General features: G+C 42.5%; 1 protein-coding gene and 1 long non-coding RNA gene across 4 annotated transcripts in view; one reads left to right on the forward strand and one right to left on the reverse strand.

Annotated features, from left to right (window-relative positions):
• CLSTN2 (calsyntenin 2) overlaps positions 1-20,849 on the reverse strand; it is an 828,679-nt gene that overhangs the window by 271,115 nt on the left and 536,715 nt on the right. For all 3 annotated transcript variants that reach the window (XM_075861435.1, XM_075861434.1, XM_075861436.1), the window contains exon 3: positions 13,641-13,836. In XM_075861435.1, coding sequence (XP_075717550.1) covers positions 13,641-13,836 — 196 coding nt within the window. The remainder of the gene's footprint in view (positions 1-13,640; positions 13,837-20,849) is intronic.
• LOC142759349 (uncharacterized) lies at positions 340-13,832 on the forward strand. The gene is made up of 3 exons (XR_012883124.1): positions 340-475; positions 966-1,058; positions 13,501-13,832. It is a non-coding gene; the product is annotated as an uncharacterized LOC142759349 (long non-coding RNA).

Consider the following 20,849-nt stretch of genomic DNA (forward strand, 5'->3'; position numbering starts at 1 on the left):
AACACAGCCATCACCCACCGAGTATGGAGCATGCTCAGCCTGTGGGCGCGCTCCCTACTTTCCTTTGGTGACAGCAACATAATAGTACATGGCATGTCGCCAAGGGGTTAAAGAAGCACTCCTACAATTTTTTTTCTTCTCTGGTCCGTTGGAAAGGCACATTATGTAGATTGTGGTGAAGGTAATCTTCTTATAGGTGGCTGTATTTCTGAGTTATCAACTCCCTTCTGGTCCTCAGCTGTGTCATGTGACCAGCGATAGGACTCTCCAACTGTCACAGCGTCTCATGTGTGGACAGGAAGTCAGTTTCTCCATTCATTCCTATAAGACTCACATCGAGTGTGTGATAGTAATCAATAGAGAAACTGACTTTCTGTCCACACGAGACGCTGTGACAGTTAGAGAGTCATAATACTGGTCACATGACACAGCGGAGGACCAGAAGGGAGTGGATAAATCACAAATACAGCCACCGGTAAGAAGATTACCTTCACCACAATTTACAAAATGTGCCTCTCTAATGGGCCAGAGAATAAACATTTTTGTGGGAGTGCTCCTTTAATAAAGTCGTCAAAGCCATAAAGATTTCAATACATAATTTGTAGTTAAAATAGAGATTTGCACTACAAATTTCAGCAACAATAATAATAATTTCAATATTCTTTTACTTTGTGTGATTCTTGCCACTTTTATTTAGCCAAAGATTTGCCACTCAGAAAAAAAACATAAAAATATTTTCCATAGTCTGTGTGCGACAGAACAGGAGGGGTTGAAAATGCCTTATTTTCAAATGAAATCTCTAACTGGTCAACTTGAAGGAAACAAAGAACTGAGATTTTAGTTAGAAAGTCTCCATTGGCATTGCAGCTGTGGGAGGCAATGTGCAGTGTTAGGTTTAATAACATTGCCACGATGTTGGTTTTCTTTAATGAGCAACGGTAAAAGTAATTTTTTTCCACTCTAAGGGGACATAGCCCATGACGAAGGGACAAAGGCAGCAAAAGATGAGAAATACAGAATTTAAAGCAGACTTCTTGGCAATTACATCAGTGAGAATGGTAAGTAAAGATTAGTGAAGTACAATAATGTGCAATGGAAGATGGGAAAACGAGAATATGTACTGTATACTTGCATTGTACAAAAGCCAATATGAAATTTAATTCCTTCTTAAAACATTATTTTCTATTCCATGGGTTTAATATTTGCTGAATGATATTTTATTTAGCACAAAGTATTCAGAACTCAAGGGAAGCTTCTTGAATTGGAAATAAAAGCACAGCCATGATTCTATTTTTCCTACCACATCCATTTTTTACAGTTAACTAAAATATCTCCTGTTTCAGAAATCTGCCAAAAGTGAAGAACAACTTACAGAGCTCAACAGGAATTTAAATTTAAGGATGGAAATATTTCATTGACATGTCTGTAAATAATACTTATTGTGTATAAATATAACATTCTGATGTCAGAACCTGACAATTATAAATAGATGAGTGGTGCCGTAAAAGCACATCTTATCCGTATTCTTTCTGAAGCTGTCCGTCACACATCGCTTCGGAAGAAGTGCGTTTTCCTGTACCAAACACTATATATAGTGACATAGTGTTCCCTCTCTTTTCAAAAAAAAGAGTTTCTTCAGCAGCTGCGGTGTGTGTTACACAGTTCTGTGTCCCAGTTGCTACGCACCTCAGATGCTGCCGACCTTCTTTATGAAAAGGATGAGGGAATTTCACATCAATCAATGGTGGACAGGAATATCCGCCATACTCATGCACTCCGTACTGTAAACTATACAGAATATAAGAAGTCACCTTGGAGTTCCATGACCTGTTCTCCTACTTTTATATGGTCACAGAACTTCTTGGTAGATTCTAATATTATTAGAATTTACGATATGTATATTATCCTTTATATAATATTATTTGCTTACGTCAGCAAATGTCATGATTAGGCTTTGTTCACATCTGCGTTGGGGTCCCATTCTGACGTTCCGTCTGAGGTTTCCGTCAGAACGGGACCCTGAGCAGACAGAAACTGACAGCGACGGAAACCAGAGCTCCATCACCATTGATTTCAATGGTGACGGAGCCGGTGCCACTGGTTTCCGTTTGTCTCCTTTGTGCACCGGATCAGTCGTTTTGCCGGGAGCAATAGCGTAGTCGACTACGCTATTGCTTCCGGCAGAATGATGGGTCCGGTTTACAAAAGAGGCAAACGGAAACCATGGGCACCGGCTCCGTCACCATTGAAATCAATGGTGATGGAGACGGAAACCTCTGGTTTCCGTCGCTGTCAGTTTGTGTCTGCTCAGGGTCCCTTTCTGACGGAAACCTCCGACGGAATGTCAGAACGGGACCCCAACGCAGATGTGAACAGAGCCTTAGTTATTTTTATCAAAACTCTGTTTTGTTTGTCTGAACACCTATAGTTAACTTTCCCGTGCATAACATAAATTTTATACGAATAGAAATAATCTTACAAATTAAATCTATGTAAGCACATATGCTGGTATAAAACAAATGTTTCAGAATTGAATAAAACTTTGCATAATTTATCTGAGTGCCAAGAAAGATTTATGTCTATGCCAATCTTAAAGGGTAACTAAACTTTAAAAAAAACTTTTGACATGTCATAGTGACATGTCAGAAGTTTTGATCGGTAGGGGTCAGAGCACTGAGACTTTCTTTTGAGCCCGTATACCATTCATTCGGCTTTACAAGGAAAGCCGATCAGAAACTAAGCGGCACAGTGATCACCGAGGACTTCTGCCGCGTGGTTTTAGAGGTTGGTGGGGTTTACATTTTCAATCCCAGTATTGCATGGGAAGTGCATTGTAGTGTTATTTAAGTACTATATGGTAGTATCAATAGGATACGGTATAGAGATAAAATGTAGGTATTATTTGGGAACCGAATGGCTGTTTTGTGCGGTCATTTCATAGAAAATGTATTCGGCATCATATGGCAGTATTCGGATCTAAAATTTGTGTAATAAGTACATATGCGTTGTTATATATACTCAAAATATGGCCAAAAGTATGTGGACTCCTTTCCATCCCACATATTTATACACATTAATCTGGAGCTGGCCCCGCTTTGGTGGCTATAACAGATTTCACTTTTCTGGGAAAGCTTTCCACAAGATTTTGGAGAATGTCTGTTGGATTTTCAGCTAAAAGATTACTTTTTAGGTCAGGCACAGATGTTAGTAGGTCTGACTACTTGCAATCAATGTTCTAATTCATCCCAAAGGTGTTGGATGGGGTTGAGGACAGGGCTCTGTGTGGGCCAGACAGGTTTTTCCACACCAAACTCATCAAATCATGTCTTTATTGACCTTGCTTTGTGCACTGGGGCACAGCCATTCTGGAAAAAGCCTTCCCCAAACTGTTACCATAAAGTTAGAATCATACAATTGTCTAAAATGCCGTTGTATGCTATAGCATTAACATTACACTTTACTGGAAATAAGGGGTCAAACCCTGAAAAAACAGCCTCAGACTATTATATCTCTACAACCAAATATTACAATAGACACTATGTATCACAACAGGTAGAATTCTCCTAGCATACGCTGAACCCAGAATCGTCGATCAAACTACCAGATAGAGAAGCGTGATAACAGTGGCGTAACTACCGCTGTAGCAGCAGTAGCAGCTACTACGGGGCCCCCGGCATAAGGGGACCCGTGCCGCCCACCGACACGACCCCCCTATAGCCCGGGGGCGCTGCTAGCAGCCATTATGGCCGCTTTATAGCCGCGCAGCCCGGCCTCTAAAATTTATGGGCTGGGCGTCACGGGTCCCCTCATGCCCGGTGGCGTTGCTAACCCCGGTGCTAAGGACAGCCACATTCACTTGTGTCTGCGTCCTCTGGACATAGATACAAATGAATATTATAGGCTGCTGCCTCTCTGAGGGGGAAGCGGCGCCACTGAAACCAGCCACCGCCACCCCCTCTTGCACTAATGGTACCTGCGTCTATAGCACGCAGATACAATTACATGCATTAGCGCTGAATGGCCAGGTACATTGCGTGTCCAACCATTCAGCGCCTTACAATGACGCTGATTGGCAGGGAAAAATGACTTCTCCCGCCAATCAGCGACTTTCAACGACGTAATGATGTCATCGCGCCGCTTCCGTTGTTGAAAGGCGCTGTTTGATGGGGCAAATCATTCTGCCCTGTCAATCAGCGACTTTCAAAGATGCTAGTGGCATAATGACGTTATCGAGTCGCGTGTGCCGTTCAGCCCCAGCAGACCTGCTCAGAAGACCTGCTCAGCACTATCTATAAGGGGGGCTGCATGTGGTGCAGGGCCCCAGTCAAAAGTTTGCTATGGGGCCCAGTCTTTTATAGTTACGCCCCTGCGTGATTCATTATTCCAGAGAACACGTTCCCACTACTCCAAAGTCCAGCAGCAGAGCTTTACACCACTCAAACTGGCAATGTGCAAGGTGATCTTAGGCTTCCATGCAGTTTCTTTACCATAGAAACCCATTTCAAGAAGCTCCTGATGCACAGTTCTTGTACTGATGTCACTTCCAGAGTCAGTTTGAAACATTGTAGTGAGTGATGCAACAGAGGATAGACAATTTTTAAGCTCACTGCACTTCAGCACTCTGTATCCCCACTCTGTGAGTTTGCGTGGCCTACCGCTTCACGGCTGGGCTGTTGTTACTCCTGGACATTTTCAATACACAATAGTAGCACATAAAGTCTAGCAGATCAGAAATTTCAGGAACTGATTTGTGGCATAGGTGGCATCCTATGATAGTGCTACACTTAATGTCACTGAGCTCTTCAGTATGACCCATACTACTACTACCACTACCAATGTTTGTCTATGAAGAGTGCATGGCTGTGTGCTTGATTTTATGCACCTTTTTGCAATAGGTGTAGCTGAGAAATCTAAAGTCAATAATTAGGAGGGTACCCACATAATTTTAGCGGTGGGCCCATTTTCTATTAAATTTCCAGACTTGATATTCAGTTGGCAATCCTTTCTTGTCACATTGAGTGTGTCACACATCCATAGTTACCCATACTTGTATTGCAGCTGCATGTCCACAGAGAGTACATATGTTTAATGATGGGGATGAAAGCATGTGTGTGTTTGTGTGTGGCTAATGTGACTTCTTCTACGTCTGCTTTATGTGAAAACTGAGCTAAAAATATCCCATATTAATTATGAAAATTATGTGCAAGCTGCTGCTGTGTTGAAAGGATGCTACATTAATAAAGTTATACATATTTCATGCAGTATTTTGCATTAATGAATGCAATAACCTTACGCTTATAATGGCAAAATGGCAAGAAAATTACCATAACCCTTAGATTTAAGAATGCAAATACACTAAATTTCTTTAATTGTTCATGTGAGAAAGTAGGGGTTACGGACAGGAACATATTTAACTACAAAATCGAAAATCAAGATTGTACATCATTTCGGAGTTAAAGGGTTGCAAGTGCTTGGTTAAAAATGGGAGTATGTATTGATTAAAAATGATTTTGTACAATAGGATGTTTTACTTCCAAACTAGTGGTCAATTTTATATGCAAATGTAGAATAAAGTATAAAAATAATTATTGTCAAATTACAACGCGTATTCTTTCATATGGACAAATTATCTGGAATTCTGCATGCTCATGGTCATATCAATAGCCATGAAACCTGAAGTAGAATACACTATATGGGCCAAAGTATTTATCGTTAAATCCAGGTGTTTCATTCAGTTCCGTAGCCACAGGTGTATACAATCCAGCACCTAGCCATGCAGTCGCCTTTACAAACATTTGTAAAAGAATGGGTCGTTCTAAAGAGCTCACTGAATTCCAGCATGGTACTGTAATAGGATGCCAGCGTTGCAGCAAGTCAGTTTGTGAAAGTTCTTTCCTCCTAGATATTCCTCTATCAACTGTGAGTGGAAGCGTTTAGAAACCACAGCAACTCAGCCACGAAGTGGGAGACCACGCAAAGTTACAGAGATGGGTCGCCAAGTGCTGAGGAACATAGTGCATAAAAGCCGCTAATGCTCTCCTGGCTCAATTACTGCAACGCACCAAACATCCTCTGTCATTAACATCCGCACAAAAACTATGCGCCGGGAGCTTCATGGTATAGGTTTCCATGTGCGAGCAGCTGCATAAAAACCTTACATCACCAAGCACAATGCCAAGAATTAGATGGAGTGGTGTGAAGCATGCCGACACTGGACTCTCGAGCAGTGGAAACGTGTTCAGTGGAGTGACAAATCACGCTTCACTGTCTGGCAGTCTGATGGATGGATCTGGATTTGGCGAATATCAGGAGAACGTTACCTGTCTGACTGCATTGTATCAACTGTAACAGTTGGAGAGATAATGCTATGGGGTTGTTTTTTAGGTGTTGGTCTAAACCACTTAGTTCCAGTGAAGGGAAATCTTAATGTTTCAGCATAACAAGACATTTTGGACAATTGTATGCTTCCAACTTTGTGGAACAGTTTGGGGAAGGCCCTTTTCTGTTCCAGCACGACTGTGCCCCAGTGCATAAAGGAAGGTCCATAAGGCATGGTTGGGTGAGATTGGTGTGGAAAAACTTGACTGGCCCACACAGAGCCCTAAACTCAAACCCACCTTTGGAATGAACTAGAATGGATATTTCGAGCCTGGCCCTCTCATCCAACATCACTGTCTGACCTCACAAATACTTTTCTACATGAATAGGCAAAACCTAAAACAGACACACTCCAAGATCTTGTAGAAATCCTTCCCAGAAGAGTGGAAGCTGTTTAAGTTGCAAAGGGGACAACTTCATATAAATTTAATGCCTATGGATTTAGAATGGAGTTGTAACGGCCGCGGTCCCCCGCCTCTCCTTACCTGCTGATGACCGCAGACCCCTCTCCTTAACTGCTGACGGCCGCAGACCCCTCTCATCCTGCTGATGTCTTCCTCCCCAGAGATGTCAGCACATGCGGCTGTCCTGCTGTGACCACTAGGGTGGGCGCGCAAGCTCATTCTCGGCCAGCGCGCAAATGTAAAGAATTAACTAATTACTCCCAGATCACCCTGGACTATAATAGGGGCCCTGCCCTTTCACTCCTTGCCTGAGCGTTGTTTGTATTCCTATGTTAGTCTTGCAAATGGTCCCTTAGTTGTATCCTGTTCCCAGTGTTCCCGTGCCCTGCTACCTGTATCCCGTGCTGTATTTGTTCCTGTGCCCTCTCTAGTGTTGGAGTCGTGTTGTGCCGTCTGCTATGCCTGCTGTCTTATACCACGTCTTGTGTCATCTGCCACGCATGGCACCTCCTGCCACGTTTTCCATCACCTGACGTGAAAGTACCATCTGTGCCTAAGCCGCTGCTACTGGACTATTGCAGGTACCCTTGTGCTTACCTTTGTATAGACTTAGTACACTGTTGTTTGACCAGCTGCTACTCCGCTACGGTGGTGCGGCCTAGTGGGTCCACATGCCCACAGATCATGACAGAGATGTCATAAATATATTAAAGAAGACCCTGGTAGCTGGCAGGTCAGAAACTGCAATAGAAAAAACTAATGTGCCTGAGGCACAATGAAACCCATTTTCCCAGCTACCAACTGAATTGTAATAAGATATAACTTTTATTGGTTCTATTCTTAAAAAGGTCCAAGATGGACAACAAGAGCACAAAAATAAGTTAAAATTGGCTAAAGACCATTAGTAATTGCTCTATAGAGATACTGCCGAACGAGGCAGGATTCAGTGTACAAATCCTATCGCAATAGGATGCCTGGGTCAGCAGCTGCAGACTGCCTGACAGATGCTAGTAGCACAGTGTATTAGAGGTAGAGGCTAATAGGTCTTAGCAGTTAAAATTGTTATAAGTATAGCCCCCCGACATGTTTCGTTGTCAACACAACGTCCTCAGGGGATAACAACGGGGCTTCCCCAGTGCCGGAGTCCCGTGCAGAGTGCTAGTATTGGCTCTGCTCCGGGACTCTGTGGAATTCCCTGACATCGCTGTCCATGTATGGACAGTGTGTCAGGGTCTTCCCCAGAGTCCCATGCAGAGCCCTAGTATAGGCTCTGCTCCGGGACTCTGTGGAATTCCCTGACATCACTGTCCATATATGGACAGTGTGTCAGGGTCTTCCACAGAGCGGAGACCCGGGTAGAGTGCTAGTATCGGCTCTGCTCCGGGACTCTCTGGAATTCCCTGACATCGCTGTCCATATATGGAAAGTGTGTCAGGGTCTTCCCCAGAGCCTGTGGAATCCCCTGACATCGCTCTCCCTGTTTGGACACATGATGTCTGTGTCTTCCCCAGAGCGGAGACCCGGGCAGAGCACTAGTATCGGCTCTGCTCCGGGTCTCTGTGGCATTCCCTGACATCGGTGTCCATGTTTGGACACACAATGTCTGGAGCTTCCCCAGAGCCGGAGTCCCGGGCAGAGCGCTAGTATAGGCTCTGCTCTGGGACTCTGGGGAAGCCTCTGACATCGCTGTCCATACATCGACAATGATGTCAGGGACTTCCCCAGAGCAGGAGTCCCACTGATGTCAGGAGCACAGCTGGAGTCCCAGGAAGGGCCTACTAGCGCACTGCCCAGGACTCCAGCTCTGGGGTTGCCCCTGACATATATGGACAGTGATGTCAGGAGCAGAGCTGGAATCCCAAGCAGAGTGCTAGAAGCGGCTCTGCTCCGGGACTCCAGCTCTGGGCAAGCCCCTGACATCACTGTGGCAGCATCTGCGGAGGGCACTGTGGCAGCATCTGTGGAGGGCACTGTGGCAGCATCTGTGGAGGGCACTGTGGTAGCATCTGTGGAGGGCACTGTGGTAGCATCTGCGGAGGGCACTGTGGCAGCATCTGCAGAGGGCATTGTGGCAGCATCTGCAGAGGGCATTGTGGCAGCATCTGCAGAGGGCATTGTGGCAGCATCTGCGGAGGGCATTGTGGCAGCATCTGCGGAGGGCACTGTGGCAGCATCTACGGAGTGCACTGTGGCAGCATCTACGGAGGGCACTGTGGCAGCACCTACAAAGGGCACTGTGGCAGCATCTACCGAGGGCACTGTGGCAGCATCTACAGAGGGCACTGGCAGCATCTACAGAGGGCACTGTGGCAGCATCTACAGAGGGCACGGTGGCAGCATCTACAGAGCGCACTGTGGCAGTATGTACAGAGGACACTGTGGCATTACCTAGGGGTGTGTTGCATTATCTACAGAGGGCACTGTGGCATTATCTAGGGGTGTGTTGCATTATCTAAAGAGGGCACTGTGGCAGCATCTACAGAGTACTCTGGCAGCATCTACAGAGAACTCTGTGGCAGCATCTACAGAGAACTCTGTGGCAGCATCTACAGAGGACTCTGTGGCAGCATCTACAGAGGACTCTGTGGCAGTATCTACAGAGGACTCTGTGGCAGAATCTACAGAGGACTCTGTGGCAGCATCTACAGAGTACACTGTGGCAGCATCTACAGAGGGCACTGTGGCAGCATCTACAGAGCGCACTGTGGCAGTATGTACAGAGGACACTGTGGCATTATCTAGGGGTGTGTTTCATTATCTACATAGGGCACTGTGGCATTATCTACAGAGGGCACTGGCATTATCTAGGGGTGTGTTGCATTATCTACAGAGGGCACTATGGCATTATCTACAGAGGGCACTGTGGCAGCATCTACAGAGTACTCTGTGGCAGCATCTACAGAGGACTCTGTGGCAGCATCTACAGAGGACTCTGTGGCAGCATCTACAGATGACTCTGTGGCAGCATCTACAGAGGGCACTATGGCAGCATCTACAGAAGGCACTGTGGCAGCATCTACAGAGGACACTGTGGCAGCATCTACAGAGGACACTGTGACAGCATCTACATAATACACTGTGGCAGCATCTACAGAGGGCACTGTGGCAGCATCTACAGAGTGCACTGTGGCAGTATGTACAGAGGACACTGTGGCATTATCTAGGGGTGTGTTGCATTATCTACAGAGGGCACTATGGCATTATCTACAGAGGGCACTGTGGCAGCATCTACAGAGTACTCTGTGGCAGCATCTACAGAGGACTCTGTGGCAGCATCTACAGAGAACTCTGTGGCAGCATCTACAGAGGACTGTGTGGCAGCATCTACAGAGGACTCTGTGGCAGCATCTACATAGGACTCTGTGGCAGCATCTACAGAGGACTCTGTGGCAGCATCTACAGAGGACTCTGTGGCAGCATCTACAGAGGACTCTGTGGCAGAATCTACAGAGGACTCTGTGGCAGCATCTACAGAGGGCACTGCGGCAGCATCCACGGAAGACACTGCGGAAGCATCCACGGAGGGCACAGCGGCAGCATCCACAGAGGGCACAGCGGCAGCATCCCCAGAGGGCACTGTGGCAGCATCCACCGAGGGCACTGTGGCACTATCTAAAAAGGGGCTGCCCAATCTTGACATGTGTGTCTGCAAAACACTGCTAACTGAGCCGCAAGACTGCATTTAGCGACACTTAAACTGGAAAACTGGATTGTTGAAATAAGCACGTGGAGAAATATCTCAAATTTTAAACCTAGCGGTATTATTATAGTAATGTAGTATTATAATTATAGTAATATAGTGTTATATTAGTTGAAATAACTAATTGATTAACAATAATTTTGTATTGTTTCAATATTTGAAAGTAATGCGGCCCGTCAACTTCCCATTTTTTCTATATGTGGCCCACTTACCCGGCCGAGTTTGAGACCCCTGGTCTAATGTGTAGGTGTCCCAATAGTATTGTCTATAGTGTCTATATAGTGTATGTCAAGCATCATAAAATTTATGAAAAACACATTGCTTACCTTAAAATGGCATAAGAAGTACAGTTTAAAATGAGGGGCAATTGGTACATTTCTGGGGACATCTTAGGCTGGGTTCACACTACCTATTTTCAGGCGTAAACGAGGCATAATATGCCTCGATTTACGCCTGAAAATATGGCTCCAATACGCCGGCAAACATCTGCCCATTCATTTGAATGGGTTTGCCGACGTACTGTGCCGACGACCTTTAATTTACGCGTCGTCGTTTGACAGCTGTCAAACGACGATGCGTAAAATGACTGCCTCGTCAAACAAGTGCAGGACACTTCTTTGGACGTAATTTGAGCCATTTTTAATTGAATTCAATGAAGAACAGCTCAAATATACGCCCGTCAATGACGCCTCGCATAATGTGAGGAGGAGCAATTACGTCTGAAACGACGGAGCTGTTTTCTCCTGAAAACAGTCTGTAATTTCAGACGTAAAAGGCAGCTATCGTGTGCACATACCCATTTTTCCACATTTTGTTATGTTGAGGCCTTGTGCTAAAATAAAAAAAAAATAAAGATTTTCCCCATCATTCTGCACTCAATACCCCATAATGACAAAATGAAAATAGAATGTTAGTAATCTTTGCTAATTTATTGAAAGGAGAAACTAAAATATTCCACTAGGTATGATTCCACAAGGTTTGCACACCTGGATTTGGGGATTTTCTGCCATTCTTCTCTGCAGATCCTGTCAAGCTCTGTCAGGTTGGATGGTGACCGTCGGTGGACAGCCATTTTCCGGTCTCTCCAGAGATGTTCCATTGGGTTCAGGGCTCTGGCTGGGCCACTCAAGGACATTCACAGAGTTGTCCCTAAGCCACTCCTGTATTGTCTTGGCTGTGTGCTTAGGGTCATTGTCTTGTTGGAAGGTGAACCTTAGTCCCAGTCTGAGGTCCAGAGCACCCTGGATCAGGTTTTCATTTAGAAGAACATCTCTGTACTTTGCTCCATTCATCTTTCCCGCAACCCTGACCAGTCTTCCTGCCCCAGCCACTGAAAAATAACCACACAGCATGATGCTGCCCCCACTATGCTTCACTGTAGGGATGATATTGGGCAGGTGATGAGGAGTGCCTGGTTTTCTCCAGACTTGATACTTAGAATTGATCCCTAAAAGTTCAATCTTGGTTTCACCAGAACACAGAAACTTGTTTCTTACAGTCTAAGGGTCCTCTAGGTGCTTTTTTTTGCAAAGTCCAGGCAGGCTTTCATGAGTCTTTTTCTGAGAAGAAGCTCCTTTCTGGCCACTCTGTCAGATTGGTGGAGTGGTGCAGTGATGGTTGACCTTCTGGAAGCTTCTCTCATCTTCACTCAGGATCTTTGGAGCTCAGCCAGAGTGACCATTGGGTTTTTGGTCACCTTTCTTACCAAGGACCCTCTCCCCCGATTACTTAGTTTGGTAGGGCAGCCAGCCCTAGGAGGAGTCCTGGAAGTTCCAAACTTCTTCCATTTAAGAATTATGGAGGACACTGTGCTCTTGAGACCTTTCAGTGCAGCAGAATTTTTTTTTGTACCATTCTCCAGAGCTGTGTATCCAGACAATTCTGTCTCTGAGATCTACAGGCAGTTCTTTCTTCCTCATGGCTTGGTTTTTGCTCTGATATGCAGCTGTGAGACCTTATATAGACAGGGGTGTGTCTTTCCAAATCATGTCCAATCAAATGAATTTACTACAGGTGGACTCCAAACAAGGTGTAAAATCCATTTAAAAGATGATCTAGAAATATGGGAGGCCCTCAAAGCTACATATCAAGTGTCATAGCAAAGGGTCTAAATACTTATGTACATGTGAAATTTGAGTTTTTTTATTTTTAATAAATTTGCAAAAGTTTCTAAAATTCTGTTTTCACTTTGTCATTATGAGGTATCGAGTGTAGAATGATGGAACAACTAGAATTTGTATTTTATTTGAGCACAAGCACCTCAACATAACAAAATGTGTAAAAAGTGAAGGGCTCTGAAGATATTCCGAGTGCACTGTATAAACTATACTTTTACTGTTGACTGCAGTACCTATCATATTAGTTTACATACTGTATTCACTAAAGCTGGTCATATTACTAAACATATTTATTTTAGGCATTAATTTAATTTCTCCTCATTGAGGTGCCAATACTTTTGAATATGGGACTTCTGTGGATATATGATAGTGTTGATATACAGTAAAAGGCAAATGTGTGTAGCTGAAAAAAATAAAGCTTCATAATAAGCAGAGGTCACAGTTTGTGGAGGTGCAACGTGGTGAATTGTGTACTTTGCAGTAAACAATATCTGAATTTTTTGCTGCATATTTAAGTAGGTATTATAGTAATGTAGAAGTAGTAGGATGCATACAGTAAATTACTAGAAAACTGCTAGAGTAGAATGGCCAAAGATATGAAATATCAGATCCAGATCATTTTAAATGGATCTGATACTAATCCAAACCTATTGCATTGTCATCAGATCCCTACATAATTGGATGGATCTGCCAAAAAATATCTAGTATTTTTGACCACCTTAAAGGAGTAGTTCAACGATTAATATTAGGCTTTATTTAATTAAACAGGATAACATTTTGGTAATATATTAAAATAAAACAAATGTGTACTTATTATTATTCTAAATAATATTCACAAATATCAGCAAAATATCATGCGACCACCCACTGACACGTTTTATAATTTATATTCTTTTCATAGATCGCATGAAATGTTATAAAGACATCTAGGATCAGCACATGCAGTAATTGTTCAATTCTAGTTGGTAAATCATTTCAAAAGATAGATGGATTCACAAGCTTCCTTGAAACGTCTAACAATCATGACACTAGACAACTTACTTGTGAGATTTCTTCCAGTTTGCCCCACTTTGCCCAGCCCCACAGTCATAGGCCTGGATGATGAAGGTATACTCCTTTTGCAGCTCACAGTCGATTGGTCCTTTAGCTCTAAGTCGACCTTCCCCGGATGTCTTGTTTAGTACGACTGCCTCAAAAGGAGTGTCCTGACCATGGATCTTAAATGCACAGATTTCTCCTGTTAAATAAAGAAAATTGGTGTTATGTTGGTTTCCCTTTATTCCGTTTTGAACACATTTTGCAAAATACTTTTTCACAGTCTTTATAAAAAAAACAACTGCTCATCCATTCTCCACGTGGACTTCAGCTCATTGCAACAATGTATATCAGAAGCCATACCCAACATTTAAACTATTATGTAACACATAAATAGGGTTTGCTTTTTGTCTTCTTGTATCGCATATCCCTTTAGAATTGTGCCCATAACAGTGGTGTTGAGTTTGTTGATTTAGTGGGTGCCCTGACCAATGTATTTTTTATACAGCTGGTTTCATACATCTGGGTAATGTTATGTCAAGTTCTGAACAAAAATTTAAAGAACAGAAGCATCTGTGTTTTCCATTACAATAAATTAGTGATATGAGAAACCTGGAAAACTGATATAGTTTATACGAAAATATCTAATCTTAAAGGTCTGAAAAATAAAAATCATTAGTGTCTGCAGACAACTTTAGGGTTCCAAGGGCCAAACAAAACAAGACAGGATATCTTATTCCTGTTTCCACTCGTAACTTTGCCATTCATATCACTTATATATAATGTTTCCTGATGTGTCCAGTTCCTTCACTCCTTGATTTAATACTATACTGCTCATTGAAAATATTTTTTTCACATATAAAAAAAAAGAAAAAAACTTGTCTTCTCAGTATACTGTCCCAACCTCCTTAAAATAGTTTTATAAATTTGATGAGTTAGCTTGTACTTTGGTTGTTTCTTGTATTACAGCTTAGCCCTATTGACTTGAAAGGGTGTGAGCTACAGTACAATACCAAAGGCAGACTATGGACAAGAGTGATGCTGTTTCTGGAAAAAAACAAAAACTGTTTTGAAATTTTGTACAACCCCTTTAATTTGATAATTCCATATATTGGTTGAGTCTTTTCAACATTCAAAAATAGCATGTAGCTACTCACAGACCTTTTCTTGAATCTAGTTCTGATCAGTACTATCCCCTTTCTAATGAAGTCTTAAAGGGGGTTGTCAAATCAAGATAAACCCTGTCTATATGCCATATCAGGGCATAAGGACAGCATAGAGATAGGTCCACTACTTGAGATCCCCCACTATGAGCCAGAGCAGAGATGCTATGTAAGGCTATGTTCACATCTCACTATAGCCCTACGTTTAGCGTGCAAGCTCCCTACATACACGCTAAATGTGTCCATAGGGCTCCATTAGCCCAACGGAGGCCAATAGAACAGTCTTTTGGACTTCGTTGGGCTAATGTAGCCCTATGGGGCCGCAAAAAAATGCATACCGTGCAATATAATTTTTTTTTAAATGGGAGCCTATGTGTGGTTAACGCCACTGTAGGGAATCTGTTACAGGTATGTGTTAAACGTATACCTTGGGGAGCATTCCCAGGGTTTGAATCTCTACGAAGAACATAAGCTCAGCAAAGTCTTTGACATCACTGTCCATACATGGACACTGACGTCAGGGGCTCCATCTAGGAGTGGAATCCCCGCCCAGAGCATTGCTGACCCTCTGGCCGGGCATTCTGGCCCCTCAAAGCCCCTAACGTCACTGTCCTTAAATGGACAGTGACATCACGGGCTCCCTCTAGTTGCAGAATCCCCGGCTAAAGCGTTGCCAACGTTTTGGCCGGAAATTTCGGCATTAAAAAGCCCTCAACGTCATTGTCCATATATGGACAGTGACGCCAGGGGCTTCCCCGGGGTCAGCGCTTAAAGTAGCGCTGTGCCTGGGTAGTTCGGGCAACATATCCCACTGTATGCCTATACAGTGCGATACGTTGGTACCTTCCGTCAGACTTATGCTTTGGGACTCCTCCCGACATATACTTCCTGCAAAGGAAAAAAACTAGATGTGAACATAGCCTAAGATTGGAATTTTGGTTTGTAATATTACATTGGCCAAACAAAGCCCCCCCCCCCCCCACCCCGGTGTTAACAGCTGATCACCAGGGGTTCCAGGAGCTCCATCCATGGTGGAGAGGTTATAGCCGAGATGGCTGTTTTTAGGGACAACCCCTTTAAGTCTAAATGTAAACTAGGGTATACAACTCAAGCTATGCGGTCTCATAATAACTGAATTTCTAGAAGTGCTTACAGAAATATGAGTATGGAGTCTAATGCTAAACCTACAATTAATGCCACATTTGTATTATAAATATAAGTAATAATAACTGTGAATATTAAAATGTAAAGTGCCTGGCTGTATAAACTTCTTCTTTAAAGATATTTTATAACTTTATGAACTGCTTGGTTCTTACTATATTTCAACGATTCCCTAATATTTATAATTCAGTGCTCTCATTCTTTACATATCATTCATTTTTATAACAATGTTTATTTGGAAGCTGCCTATTCCATTACTCATAGCTTTATCACCCCGTTAGTGTCTACAGCTGGGTCTTGCTTAGCCGTGGAATTCATTCTGTGCTCTCATTAGGTTTTTGGTCACATACAGTAGCTTAGTAATAATTACTGTAACAATAGTCTTCATTATCATCACTGCATGGACTGGATACTCATTGTATGATAATGTCCAAGTAAAGAGAAAGCGAAGCAGCACTCAGAATTTTTTTTTTTATTTGCCAACATTAAACCACAGCGTTTCACCTTCTCTATGAAGGCGTTTTCAAACTTGAAATTGCCTTCATAGAGAAGTTGAAACGTTGTGGTTTGATGTTGGACAAATATATCCATTTTTTTTCTAAGTGCTGCTTCGCTTTATCTTTACTTGTACGTTTAGTATACAAGGAGAGATCACTCCTTTATTTTGAAGCTTAGCACCGGTCTAGTTAGGCATTCAATCACAGTGTTGCTCCAATCCTTAGTTTTTTTGTCCATTGTATGATAAAAATAGGGCTCGAAACTTTTACGTGCTAAAAATAACAATAGCTGCACATGCACTTTTAGTGACATTATATATTGAACCAAAACTAGGCCTTGACTTATTTCCTATGTCTTCAGATCTGTCTCTGTTATTTAACCCCCTGAAATTATACACATACAGTATTAAAAGCCATTTTTAAAATGAATACCTACTTTACCAGAACAAGGATGTAACGTAAAGCTCTGTATGTTATATAAGCAATCTCTATAATATATTATATGTCTTATGGAGCATTTAGGGAATGTCCATTTACAGCAGACTATACTCTGCTATTGGACTACTCTGGGAGGTTTCAACCACATCTTTGGGCACAATGCTATATTCTTGGAGCACCCTAATAGCAGTATACATGCTGCCACAAACGGCGTCCATAATCTGGGATAACATTCCGTTTTGTGAAGCAACTTCATGATAAAGAGCATGTGGCAGATCTCCTGATATATCTGTATTAGCAGGTAATGGTATTCCCCATAAAATAACAATTCTGGAGCATCTTTTTCTAGAACTTTGAATTGTGCCATTACTCTGTTAAGCCTCCTGGAAATATGTGAGTACATTGACAACTGGGTGTTAATATCTCCCTTGTAAACAGGGTGTGTCCCTACATAGACACTGTCCAATCATCGCTGACCTTGTCGGACAGTGTAGGTCACACGCCTTATACATGTGACTCTCATTTAGTAGTAGTAGCATTTCATGCAATGCATTTATAATCTAGAGACACCATAGTTCATACAGACTTACGGTAAGTTCACACATAGCATAAACACTGCGGATTTTCCGACAGTTTTCCATTTTTTTCTGTGCGTTTTCACAAGAGAAATTGAAATGCTGTGGATTGAAAATCCATGCAGTAAGTCAATTTCCGCACATATTTTTCTGCAACATGTGGATGAGATTAGTTGAAATCTCGTCCACTTTGTTGCTACTGTAATACGCTGCAGAATATCGTACCGAAAATCCGTTCGGAAATTTCGCAGTGCTTACGCGACACGTGAACATGGCCTTATAGTAAATGCAAATTCTATAAAAAATAGACCATGAAACTGCCAAATATCCTGTACATATGTACATTTTATGCATTAACGATGCTGACTTACCAAACTATGACCTACTAGTTTTTCACACTACAGATGTTACTGTGAACACACGGGAAAAATAACAGATTATCCAATGAGTATTTGTTGTCAATTAAAACAAACTCATTTGCAAGTTCTGCTCTCTGCTGTTTTTGGCAACCACATTTCTAATACTACCTCTTATGTTGAGAAATAGTTTATTTTTGTCTTTTACACCTAACATATTTACGCTGCAAGTAAATATATCGCTGACTCTCCACGGTCTGCATTTTTCCTGACACCACAGTTCTTCATGGTATGACGCAGTCCGATTAGAACTGTAGACAACCATGGATCCTGAGAACAGGTATGTGCAGTCCTCGCTCCCAGTCTAGAAATTTCTCATGCATTCATGTCTTTCCATTAAAGTTTATAAAAAAATACAGTATATGGATATATCCAAGGGCATCCTGATTCTATTCTATTTTATTAATTGGAACCTATCAACTAGATTTTTACAAGATGCGTCCGAAGTAATGAAAATTATTTTTTACTCTCCCGACGAGGGCTGCGTGAGGAAAGTGGGGATGGAGGTTGTTGCGGGGGCATCTTAAGTATACAGCTAAACCATCCTCAGTTGATCCTGAGCTTTTCGAAGCATCGGTACGTACAAAAGTGCACCCTGTTTTTTCCTCTAGTCCCAGACGAAAATGCAGAGGAGCAGCGTTGCGCAATCAAATTTTGCATTAAACTTGGAAAAACAGCTTCAGAAATCTTGGAGATGCTGAAGACAGCGTATGGGGAAGCTGCTTTGTCGTCAGCCCAAGTTTTTATATGGCACAAGGCCTTCAAGGATGGAAGTGATGCCATTGAGGATGAACAGCGCTCAGGGCGACCATCAACGTCAAGAACCAATGAAAATGTTATCAAGGCTGCTCTGGATCGGAACCGACATTTTGCGAGGATGCCATGACATTGCCAAAGCGTGGATTCTCCCCCATGACAATGCGCTGAGTCACACATCATTGGCTGTGAGGGAGTTTTTGGCACAGAAAACATCCATACCCTTCCTCACCCACCCTATAGCCCTGACTTAGCACCGTGTGTTCCCCAAAATCAAAACTCACCTGAAAGGACACTACTTTGGTACTGATGAAAACGTCCAGTCAGTTGTGACAAGGGCTCTGAACAACCTCTCACATGAAGACTTCCAGCACTGAAGAATAGCAGTGTCGCTGGAATTGTTTTGTTCAGTCCCAGGGGACCTCCTTATAAGGTGATCGAGCCTAATTGCATGTTTTTTGAATAAAAGTATTTTTTGGGAAATCTTTTTCATTACTTTTGGGATGCACCTCGAATTCCTTACTTAACACAGAAGGAAATAACAATGCTTCTGAGCAAATTAAATATTGAAAAAGCCCCCAGCCCAGACGGCATTTATCCTTGGTTATTAAGGAAATTGAACTCACTAACGGACAGACCATTTTATCTTATCTCCTTAGGCTTTATTCACACGACCGGGTGCTAAATCGTATTTTGAAAAACTGATGTTTTTCACGGCCGATTTGCACCCGTTTGGGACCCATTTTCACGTATCACTCATAGACTTGAGTCTATCGAGGGATCCTGGAAAATGGACAAAAATATGTTCTATTCTTTCCCAGGCCGTTCACACGGTCCACTAACCCCTTCCCGCCGCAGCCTTTTTTCAGATTTTAATTTTCGTTTGTTCCTCCCCACCTTCCAAAAGCCATAACGTCTTTATTTTTCCGTCGATGTAGTACTATGAGGGCTTGATTTTTGCGGAACGAGTTGTAGTTTTTCATAGCACCATTCATTTTGCCATATAATGTACTAGGAAATGGGAAAAAAATTATTTGTGGGGTAGAAAATAAAAAAAACTGTGATTCCTCCATGGATTTTTGCGCGCCATTTTTACGGAATTCACTGTGCAATTAAAACAACATGTTAATTTTATTCTGCGGGTAAATTACGATTACGCCAATACCAAATATATATATATTTTTCTATATTTTACTACTTTTACAAGTAAAAACGTAGAAGTCAAATTTATTTTGAGTCGCCAAATTCCGAGAGCCATAACTTTTTTATTTTTCCGTCGATTAAGTGGTATGAGGGCTTATTTTTTGTCGGATAAGCTGTCGTTTTTAATAATACTATGTTGGTGTACATGCGACGGTTTGATTACTTTTTATTTCATTTTATGTGGGAGATTAGGTGACCAAAAAATAGAGATTCTGGCGTTTACAATTTTTTTTTTTTACAGCGTTCACCGTGCGGGTTAAATAATTATATATTGTGATAGTTCAGACTTTTATGGACGCAGCGATACCAATTATGTTTATTTATTTATTTTTTTACTATGCTTTAGGGGGGGAAATCGTAAAAGGGGGGTTTTTGAACTTTTAATATTTTTATTTTATTTTTTTACACACAAAAAACTTTATTTAACTCATTTTTACTATTTTTTATTAGTCTCCCTAGGGGACTTCAACCAGCGATCGTTAGATCGCTTGCACGATGTACTGCAATACTAATGTATTGCAGTATATCGTGATTCTGACAGGCAACTATTAAGCCCTGCCGGAGGCAGGGCTTAATAGGTGTACAAAGATGGCGGACCTGGGGGCCTTCATTAGGCCCCCAGGCAGCCATAGCAACCATCGCTCCCCGCGGTTGCGGGGGGAGCTATGAGCTGTTAGAGGGGGTCATCCCCCTCTTTCTAACGATTTAAATGTTGCGGTCGTTATTGACCACAGCATTTAATGAGTTAAACGAGTGGGATCGCGCTCGGGCGTGATGCAGCTCGTTACTCTGAAGTGTCGGCTGTAACAAACAGCCGACACCTGCATCATATGGTGCGGGTTCACTCCGTGAGCCCGCTCCATACTACCCCTACCCTACTTATGGATACGTCAAATGTCGGGAAGGTGTTAAAAAAGCAGCCTTGTGAATAGTCCCTTAGACATGCATTGATTTTAATGCAGCCGTGTGACAGCCGTTTGAAAAAACGTCTGTCACACGGCCGATT

Source organism: Rhinoderma darwinii, chromosome 4, assembly GCF_050947455.1.
Source record: "Rhinoderma darwinii isolate aRhiDar2 chromosome 4, aRhiDar2.hap1, whole genome shotgun sequence".
NCBI classification, from domain to species: Eukaryota; Metazoa; Chordata; class Amphibia; order Anura; family Rhinodermatidae; genus Rhinoderma; species Rhinoderma darwinii.